Source organism: Schistocerca serialis, chromosome 5, assembly GCF_023864345.2.
Source record: "Schistocerca serialis cubense isolate TAMUIC-IGC-003099 chromosome 5, iqSchSeri2.2, whole genome shotgun sequence".
Classification (NCBI taxonomy): domain Eukaryota; kingdom Metazoa; phylum Arthropoda; class Insecta; order Orthoptera; family Acrididae; genus Schistocerca; species Schistocerca serialis.
The window spans coordinates 587,493,819-587,505,047 of NC_064642.1; the positions used below are offsets into that span (position 1 = coordinate 587,493,819).

Consider the following 11,229-nt stretch of genomic DNA (forward strand, 5'->3'; position numbering starts at 1 on the left):
AAATGTCAAGAGTGAAGTACTCACGACAACTCTCACACAAAAAAGGTGAGACCGTAAAATTCTGAGACTTTGTCGCAATAAACCCTAAATCTGTAATGTTACACGACTTACTTACATTTGTCTTTCGCTGACAACGTTATACCAACTGTGCCATCCAAATTCGACTAACCAATGAACACTGTCCGTCTACAAATACCTCGCGTACGTCTCAGTTCGGAAGAAACTCGTGTGCTCTGGTAATGATATCTCCATCATATCCATTCCTCCATGGTTGCTCGTCCAAAAGGTCCGCACAAACGTGTCAGAACACGTTACTCGTAAGTTGAGTCTCTGAATCGCGTAGTTGAGTCCCCGCTTGGTGTTGACAGAGTGATGGGCATATTACTTTGCCTGTGTGTGTCATATCTTTGTAATTTATTATATCTTATAACGAACTTAGCTCATTGTTTACTTTACTGCAGACCTAATATTGCTACATGGCATAAATGTAAACATACCTTTGTTGGTTTTGCAGTCTAACCTCTTGCTACATTCTTTCATCTTTCTTCGCTTTGTATTTCTTAAATAGTAGAGCATAATTTTTTGTACATCAGACAGAGCTACTGCACCTGATACGGGACATATATGAGAGAGACGAAATACACTCATACATCAAAAAGAATGATTCCAGTTCGAAAGAAGGCATGTTTTGACAGTTGAGAATGCTACCGAAACATAAGTTTAATCATCCATGGTTGAAAAAAGCTGACACGAAATATTTGCAGGAAGGAAACCGACACCAAGAAACACCAGTCTGTGTTCCGAAGAACTGCAGTTATAAATGAGGCGATACTGACACTAAGACTTCCTTTAGAAAATTTATTAAAGTGTAGCAAACCTACATTTATAGTATTTGCACGTTTAGATAAATTTATTTACAGTTTTGTCAGGCATACAATGTCTGAAAATCTGATCTTAGCAGGGGTAGAATACAAGGAGCATAAGATTATTCACAGCTTTTACAGAAATCACATTGCAGTTATAAAACTCGCAGAACATGAAAGGGAATCTTAGCCCTGATTTTATTCAGTCAGCACATTGAGCAAGCTGTAACGGAAACCAAGATAAATTTGGAAGAGAAATTAAAGTTCATGAAACAGAAATTAAAACCTCAAGATTTCCTGTGAAATAATTCCCCCAGGATGGCAAAGGACATGGAAGCTCATTTGAAGGCAACGAATAGTGTCATTAAACCGGTTTTCAAGGCGAACATCAACAAAATTGAAACACGAGAAATGGATTGTAGTCGAATTAGATTAATCGATTAAAATGTTACAAGCAAAATTAGTGGACGACTCTGGCTTTTTCAGATGCAAAATGTCTGACTACGGTGGAAGTAGAGTGGATATACACTACTGGCCATTAAAATTGCTATATCAAGAAGGAATGCAGATGATAAACGGGTAATCATTGGACAAATATTTTATACTAGAACTGACATGTTTTTACATTTTCACGCAATTTGGGTGCATAGCTCTTGAGAAATCAGTACCACCTCTGACTGTAATAACGGCCTTGATATACCTGGGCATTGAGTCAAACAGAGCTTGGATGGGGTGTACATGTACAGCTGCCCATGCAGCTTGCACACGATACCACAGTTCATGAAGAGTAGTGACTGGCGTATTGTGACGAGCCAGTTGCTCGGCCACCATTGACCAGACGTTTTCAGTTGGTGACAGATGTAGAGAATGTGCTGGCCAGGGCAGCAGTCAAACATATTCTGTATCCAGAAACTCCCATACAGGACCTACAACATGCGGTCGTGCATTATCCTGCTCAAATGTAGGGTTTCGCAGGGATCGAATGAAGGGTAGAGCCACAGGTCGTAACACATCTGAAATTTAACGTCCACTGTTCCAAGATCCGTCAATGTGAACAAGAGGTGACCGAGACGTGTAACCAATGGCACCCCATACCATCACGCCGGGCTGTACACCAGTATGGCGATGACGAATACACGCTTCCAATGTGCGTTCAGCGCGATGTCGCTAAACACGGATGCGACCATCATGATGCTCTAAAAAGAATCTGGATTCGTCCGAAAAAATGACGTTTTGCCATTCGTGCATCCAGGTGCGTCGTTGAGTACACCATCGCAGGCGCTCCTGTCTGTGATGCAGCGTCAAGGGTAACCGCAGCCATGGTCTCCGAGCTGATAGTCCATGATGTTTCAAACGTCGTCGAACTGTTCGTGCAGATGGTTGTTGTCCTGCAAACGCCCCATCTGTGATCAGGGATCGGTACGTGGCTGCACGATCCGTTACAGCCATGCGGATAAGATGCCTGTCATCCTGACTGCTAGTGATACGAGGCTGTTGGGATCCAGCACGGCGTTCCGTATTACCCTCCTGAACCCACCAATTCCACATTCTGCTAACAGTGGTTGGATCTCGACCAACACGAGCAGCAATGTCGCGATACGATAAATAGCAATCGTGATAGCCTAGAATCCGACCTTAGTCGGAAGCGTGATGGTACGCATTTCTCCTCCTTACACGAGGCATCACAACGTTTCACCAGGCAACGCCGGTTAATTACTGTTTGTGTATGAGAAAACGGTTGGAAACTTTCCTCACGTCAGCATGTTGTAGGTGTCGCCACCGGCGCCAACCTTGTGTGAATGCTCTGAAAAGCTAATCATTTGCAGGAGTGTAGCCTACTGCGAAAGAAACGTGGATGATAAATTGCTCAATTAAGACAATAGAATCTTCTGATAGGTAGTGCTACAAAAGAAGAATGATGATTAGTCGGACGGACGGAGTAATTAAGGAGATGAGGTAAATAAATGTATTGCAGTTGACAGAAACAGGATGATACGGAGGGCAGCCTCAGGCATCAATAAATAGTCAGATTCGTATTATTTGTGGAGGGAGGAGGTGGGAGGGACGGAGGACTAGCATGCGGAGTAGCTGCCTCACGCCACTCTTCGGACTAAAGCGTATAAAAAAAACTGGAGACTGAAATGCGAGCTACAGGCTGCTGCTTTCATAACACTTAGTTTCTTTTCAATGTTTTCCCATTTGTACAGTTTTTTTGCATTGTTTTGGACGTTCTGCCAGCTAACATTTCGCTCCTCTGTTCTCCCGGCGCAGGCTACAGCTACTCGTTCCCGTTCTTGACGCCGGACTGCGGCGTCCAGGTGGAGGCGGACGAGGTGCACCCCCTGCTGATGCACGTGGTCAGCGTGGAGCGACCCACGCTGGCCTTCATCGGTCTGCCCTTCATCGTCTGCCCGTTCGCTCTCTTCGACCTGCAGGTGAGCGGTGGTTTGATGTCTGCTTTTCCCTGAAATAGAGACCAATGTACGCCAAGAACAGATTTCATTTGCAGACGAACACGTCTCTTTCAAATGATAGAGCACAGCAATCAGTCGTCTTTTCCTTTCGGATTTTATTAGGCAAATCTAGATTTTGGCTAACACTCAGCCATTATCAGTGTACTATTTCACAGTCTCAATGCGTGTCCCAGTATGTCAGTCCCCTGTTGTTTGGGCTTCTTTCACAGTTTGTTGAAGACGTCTGGAACGAAGTATGACAGAAGCGCGAACAGCATGAAACTGATGTACTAGGACACGCACTGATACTGTGAAATAGTACATTGATAATGGTTAGGTGCTGGCCAAAATCTAGATTTGCTTAATAAAACCAGAAAGGAAAGAACGACTTATTGCTGTGGTCTATCTTTTGAAAGTCACTTCACGGTGATTGAGTGCACTCACGTTCCTAATGGAAAGTAGTTTGATGAACGTGACTCTGTCTCTGGTTTTCTTTAATACTCCCATCTGCCGTATTCCAATAGCAACTGTGATTTCTCTACCGAAAAAGAAGTCGTTTCACCATCACTTTTGCCTTCGTTATTCGTTCTATTACATACTGTATTAACCCTTAACAATGCTGACATTTATACTCGATGTTACCAAATCTCGGTTTCTGAGAAATGTGTATTGTGCTATACCAACTCTGTAATTTATCTCCTCTTAATTTTGACCACACTCAGTTGTTTCTCAAAATCTATAAATGTAGAGCGGAAATAAATAACAGGTTAGGTGCCGAAAAAATTTTTTTTGTCAGAACCGAAAAACCAAGCTAAGTGCTGTTGAAAACAACGTGAAAAACTACGACCATTTCTAGTAGTGCCCGAAGGATAACATGAGCAGTTTGTGACGGTACACCAGTGAGACTAAGAAAGATGGATAAGTGCCACAAAGTTTTGTAGCAGTTTGCACCGTATGACAGAGATTTTGTCCAGATTGAAAAACGTAGGAACCTGGAAGAATGTTAGAATGTCAGGTACATAAGGAACTTGTGAAACTTAGGAGGAATGCGACACCAAGCAATCCATTTGTGATTACTAAGCTCCTGCCTGACGACAACTTTATTTTAAAAAATTATCCAATACATATATTGACGCAACGAAAATAAATATTAACAAATGCAGTTAGATTCAAGTTAAAAATAATTACACCTGGTGTCGTCGAGACGAGAACAATGTTTAACGAACTTGAAGACTGGAGCACCTACAAGATTTTCAAGAAAGGAACTTAAAAAATTTTGCAGTAGTTGTGTTGCTCTTACCGTACAAAAATAAAAACATATTTTTGAAGTTTCTTCATGAAACTATTTTTGTCAAAACAAAATTCGGAAATAGTTATTCAGCACTTAGCCCATTAATGATTTCCATTCTACAAATATGCTTTAGTGAAAGCAATATCCATCTTGCAGTGTGGATAGTATCTATGAGGAGAGAAGGGAGAGAATAATTGAGTTAGCTGTCCAATCTGTTGCCACTTCCCCATCAGCAGATAAAAATCTTATCTGCAGATATTCTGTGCTCTGATCATGGCAGCTTCTGAGGTTGAACCTGCAGCAGACGTTTCCGCCAGGAGAAGTTATATAATAAGGGACAGAAGGGAGGCCACAAACTAGCAACAGACAAACAGTAAAGCAATGTGATAATTACGTACTCAGCGTTTAAAACACTTATGAATGTGAGGTAGCTTTGCTACAGCATGAGATGACACCAGTCCTAAATTCGGGTTACTAGTTTGTTGCGCAGCCCTGCTCGTGAATTTCATCCAGACCAGTCTTAACCAGTGGAACTTGGGAAACCGTCAACAGAAAAAGACACGAGAAATTGTAGTTGACATTGGAATAGCAACGACGCTAACCGCGGTAGCTGTTACCCCATGAGCATTGGTGACTTGTTTGGGGATAGTCTGCAAAGCAAGCTGTGTACGCGCTTAAACAGGTGGTCCTGAAAGATGACGTGCATACTCTAGCGCTGCAAGCGGATTCCTACCGCTAGATTTTACAAACAACTGATTTCGAAGAGGCCAGCCGAGGTGGCCGAGCAGTTCTAGGCGCTACAGTCCGGATCCGTGCGACCGCTACGGTCGCAGGTTCGAATCCTGCCTCGGGCATGGATGTGTGTGATGTCCTTAGGTTCGTTAGGTTTAAGTAGTTCTAAGTTCTAGGGGGCTGATGACCTCAGAAGTTACGTCCCATAGTGCTCAGAGCCATTTTTTGATTTCAAAGAAATAGAAGCCCGCTCATGCTAACTAAATGTGACAGCTACGTCTACATTAACGATTTTGAAACACTTTCGAATAAAAACAGAGGCGAATGGGTGTTACTAAGGAGTCGCTAGTTGAAGTACATAACGATGTAGAACTAGTGAAAGGTATCAAACAGGTGATGTAATATGGGTTTAGGCATATCTTAGCAAAACTAAGATCATTGCTCCAAGTGACTGTACGCCGGATCACCGAGATCGAAAACAGCTCGACAGATCGAAAACAGCTAGACAGATCGAAAACAGGTCGACAAATGGTTCGAGATGAAGGTTATGCGCAGTGTGTTCTTCGTTTCGTGACACAAGAGTGAGACGGTCTGTCGTGTGCATTTCGTCCGTTATGTTGAGACCAGAGCTTGAGATGAGCATCTATACCTGAGAGAGGCGTGTGCAAACCCAATTGCATGGGATCCTTCAGTACCGCTGCGAGCGTAAAGTCCAGAATTTTTCTCAAATGACAACAGTTTAATCGTTGCTTCCGTACAGGAAGTCGAGGTCGACGACCGCGATCAGGAGCAGCGGCTTAGCGAGCGTCGACTGTATTCACAATGGCAGCATTCCGCAGCGAAACAGCAGCTGGTGCCGTGTATAGACTTCAAATGTGCTATATGCGTATGGCATATTTGACTGGGAGCCACCTTCTGGGGAGTTCAGCCACCTGGTGTAAGTAATTTTATTTGACGCCACTTCCGCGACTTGAGCATAGATGATGATGATGATGATGATGATGATGGTCTCGCATGCCAGAGGATGATCGTTCAAATCCGCGTCCGGCTATCCAGATTTTACGTGATTTTCCTAAATGACTCGTCGCAAATGCTGGGGTGGTTCCTTTGAAAGGGGAAGGTCGATTTCCTTCACCATCCTAGGCACAACGTGTGCTTGTGCTCCATCTCTAATGACATCGATGTTGATGGCTCTCGATCTTCCAGCATAACCGAGTCCATCAACATCAGGTAGCAAATAAGAGGTAGCCAAGGAGGTGAAAACGTGGGTTCTACAATGCCAAGACTGCTTGGTAGCTACAACAAGAAAACACAATTAATTAGCAAGAGTACAAAATAAGAAATTATTTACAACTTTGTTGTAGTCCATCATCTGTTGGTTGACAATTATAGAAGGTGCGACTAGACTAAGCGCCTGTAGAATGACATAATTTACAGGTCACAAATCTTACAGTGACGAATTAATCTCTCGTAATCTTGAATGTCGAATCTGAAGACTAACTGGGAACTAGGCTACAAAGACTTGATTGCAGCAATGACTGAGCTGCAGACGATGACTGACTAATATCGGCGCTGGCCGACCACTGAGGGCGGCTACGAACTGTAGACTGGCACAACTGCAGTACACTCCTGCTACACATAAAGTGACCTAGCGACGCCTCGCGGCGAGCATAACTACTGTGACTGGCGACTGGCTGTGTACTCTGTGGCTAGCACAGCCTTTCTTCTGTTCCGTTTATCGAGAGAATCGTATCCGTCGGATCGATCTCTCAGGCAGCGGTGTGGTCGTATGACTGACGACATCATAGATGTCGACCGGACGTTAAGCCCAGTCTTCCTTCCTTCTGGCGCAAGACTGGAGTGAGCTCGGCAGCGAGTAGCTGATGCCTGGACACACGCTTACAGCTAGTAGCCCCAGGCCGCTGGTAGGGATGTGCAGACGCCACACGGTGAACCCAGGATCCTCAGAGACTGACTAGTGTATCAGAAAATGGCATCCAATGGACGACCTAGCCTCGGAAGTACCATCCTGGAATCATCAGGGCTAGCTGTTGGCTCTTACACCAGAGGCTTCACCTGTTTGAGGAGCCTGCTCCAAGTGGCTCTAACTGCTTGGTCAAAAAAGCGGAGACACAGTCGTGGCGCTGGTGGTAGCCAGAAGTGCAGGTGCTGCAAATGGCTGAGTGGGACGCATTTATACTTGCTCCGGCTGGCTGTGAGTGGCAGGAGCCCACTTCTCGTCACATAACCAGCCTGGAAAGCGCAGCATAGTCCTATAATATGTAGCAATCTTGGCCACTGCTGATGGTACAAAGCTTTGTTGCTGAAAGCTATGCGAACATTACAGTGAGGTGACAAAAAGTCATGGGACAGCAATATGCAGATGCACAGATGACGATAGCATCGCGTACTGAAGGTATAAAAGGAGAGTGAAATGGCAGAGCTGCATATTCTGGTTGAAACGTCCCCTTAGAAAAATTTATGAATTACTGTGCTGATAAACCTCTTACGTTACTTGATTTTCAAACAGCTGAGCAGAACTGAACGTACTCAGACATTTCTCTCTTTACTCACTCTGATCAACACTAAACTGACACACAATATTTTTAGCGCAACGCAATCTGACTTTCAACAATCCCTACAAGAGAATGGTCCTGACTAACAATAACCTATACCTTTCATGAATCACTTACCTCACAAAAATCTTCGTTACTCGAACTACTGCAATACAGCGAGCGCCACTACTGCCAGCTAAATAAAAGATTCTAACCACTGAAGGCACTAACTACTGATACGCATAGTTAGCAAATGAAAGATTTTCATAGATAACAAACAATGTATTTACCTTAACAATGTTCAAAAGTCATTTTATATATATATATATATATATATATATATATATATATATATATATATATATATATATATATATCCATCACTGCTGGCGGCTCACCTCCAACTGCGCAACGCTACGCGCTGTTCACATCCAGCTGCCCAACACTACAATAGCGAATATTACAACAATGCCAACCAGCCACAGACTGCACACAGCACAGCCAGTGAGTTTCATACAGAGCGCTAGGTGGCGTTACCAATATAAAAATCTGAACAGCCTACTTTCAAGGTGTACCACGTGAAAAGCTTACCGACTTGTGTCTGATGTTGTTTCTAGCTAGGCTGGAATAGGTTTTCTTTCGTTTTTGACCTGAACATAGCTGCTCTATATTCTGTTCATTGCTTTCTAGCAATGTAGTTACGGTTTCTTAAAATTTCGTACTGACGAAGACACCATTAGTAGGAGTCGAAACCTAGGTTAGTGAACGAAACAGTTATTTGCAACGGGTTGGCTGTATAATTCCTGTGTTTCAAAAATTATACACGGTTTCTGAGAAACAGCATGTCTAAAACTTTAAAACTTCCAATCAACAAAAATTCACTTTTTTTAACAATACTTCTTACAGAATGAGATTTTCACTCTGCAGCGGAGTGTGCGCTGATATGAAACTTCCTGGCAGATTAAAACTGTGTACCCGACCGAGACTCGAGTTCGAGTCTCGGTCGGGCACACAGTTTTAATCTGCCAGGAAGTTTCAATACTTCTTACAGATTAAAACTGTAAAGTTTGGAAGGTAGGAGACGAGGTACTGGCAGAAGTAAAGCTGTGAGGACGGGGCATGAGTCGTGTTTGGGTAGCTCAGTTGGTAGAGCACTTGACCGCGAAAGGCAAAGGTCCCGACTTCGAGTCTCGGTGCGGCACACAGTTTTAATCTGCCAAGAAGTTTCATATCAGCGCACACTCCGCTGCAGAGTGAAAATCTCATTCTGAATACTTCGTACAGTTTGTCAAGTGGCAATGCAGTTTGCTTCCCCGCCAAAGAAACTGGAGCATTGAATTTGCGGTATATTTCATCTCATTCGGCACCCTCTGTTGCAGTCACGGTTCTTCGTTGCTGTGCTGGACGGTCGCTGCAGCCTTCCCGACGCCGACATTTTGCGACGCGACGCCGAGGCGGAGAGGCGTCGCCGCCGAGAGGAGGGCATACTTCCGCACTACCTGGGGCAGGAGCAGGTGCCCTACCTCAACCGGCTGGCAGACCTGGCTGGGGCGCAGCGCTTGCCGCCGGTGGTTTTCAAGCTCTTCGAGACCGTCGCTTTCCGGCTGTACGAGGACCTGGCTAACTACCGCCGTCATAATTTCCGAATAGTAGACAACGAAACTTTCCAAGAGATTGCTTGATTACAAGCGCCTTTAGGTTTCCTTAGATATTAGTTCATTCTTTACATGTCATGAAAGCTGTAACAGACTGACAATGTGCTTGATGTTAAATGAATTCAAAGATACAAGTGGAGGCAGACGTTTATAATCGATGAAGTAGTATGTCTCCAAGTAAAAGTTATCAGTTTACACAAATTTACGTTTTGAAAACGATGTGAGAAAGGTTGTTCGTTAGGAAATAAATATATCTAGATGATAAACTTAAAGCAGTACATTTAGAGAACTTGAAAAGGCGCATTTTGTTAAATGAAAATCGATCGGTGGAATACCAAATGGAGATACGAATATTCTTCTTCTTCTTCTTCTTGCGTTACGACCTCTGTAGCCTCTTCGTGGAGTGCATTTTCCTCTTCTTCTCCCATAACTTCTTCATTCTTTCTCTTCTTTTCTCCCGCTCTTCTTCCGACATCTTCAGTGTCCTTTTCTCCTGCCGGCTCCACTGGTGACACTCTAATCTTTTCCTATATTCTTCTCTGTCGTTGATCTCTGGCATATTGATCGGTGTATATTTCTTCCTCCTATTTTCCTTTCCTTCGGCCTTCATTCCCAGTTCCATGCAGTCCTTCCGAAGTTCTACAACCCACTTGGTTCCTATCTTTCCCCTTGTCCTCCCTGTTGTTTCCCACTCTCTCTTCTTCATTCTGTACATACTCGTCCTAAATACATGTCCAGCAAACCTTACCATTTTGAGTCTTGTTTCCCCAGATATTGTTCTCATATTCCGGTACAACTCTTCCCTAGGTCTTCGCATCCACCTCTTTTGGACCCAGTATTTTTCTCAGTATTTTTCTGTCTTCTTTCTCTAGTTGTTCTGCCCCATTTCTTCCTAGTGTCACCGTCTCAGCAGCATATAATGCTGCATTCCTCACCGTTGCCTTGTAATGGCTTGTCTTTGCCTCTGTGGGTATAGTCTTTTTATTCTGTGGGTATATTCTTTTTATTGTATATCTCTCTCGTCATACAGAAGGCTGACCTCATCTTCTTTATCCTCTCTGTTATTCCCTCCTTGCTCCTGTTCCTTCCTGTTATAAGTTCACTCAGGTATTTAAATTTGTCCACCATTTGCACAGTGCCTTCCAGTGTTTCCCAGTCTGCAGTGGTATTTAACGTCTTTGTCTTGTTAGAGGCGATCCTCAGCCCCACCTTTCTGGGTACCTTACTTAAGTTGTCGAGTTATGTCTTTGCGTCTTCTTCCGTCTCATTTATTATTGCTATGTCGTCTGCAAAGGCTAGGCAATCCACTTGAACCCTGTTGTCCTTTTTGTCCCCCACATGGGACTCTGGTATTCCCATTTCCTCGTTTATTACTCTCCACCGCCTGTTCACTTCGTCCAGTGCTACAGTGAACAACAATGGTGACAATATACAAGATACGAATATATATATATATATATTTAGTTCCTTTTGTACAACCTCTCTCAAGGAAGATAACTGAATGTGCCTATACTGCTAATTGATTGTTGGTTTACCTGAAGTAGAAGATACAGAACTTTGAAGTAATCACTGTCGACGGGAATGCACTGCTGAGAATGGCTGAGTAGGGCCTGGAAATTCTTGGCGTAGTTGTCTTCAGGGTACCTCTCAGTTGATTGTTATGTTAAACTGGACATCTCG

The 11,229-nt window shown here is 43.7% G+C and overlaps 1 protein-coding gene across 1 annotated transcript in view; it reads left to right on the plus strand.

The window, feature by feature from the left end:
* The window catches only part of LOC126480973 (senecionine N-oxygenase-like), a 35,752-nt gene extending 24,756 nt beyond the window's left edge, over nucleotides 1-10,996 (plus strand). The window contains exons 6-7 of the mRNA XM_050104411.1: nucleotides 3,135-3,298; nucleotides 9,274-10,996. Coding sequence (XP_049960368.1) covers nucleotides 3,135-3,298; nucleotides 9,274-9,576 — 467 coding nt within the window. The 3' untranslated portion in view covers nucleotides 9,577-10,996. The remainder of the gene's footprint in view (nucleotides 1-3,134; nucleotides 3,299-9,273) is intronic.
* The last annotated feature ends 233 nt before the right edge of the window (nucleotides 10,997-11,229 follow it).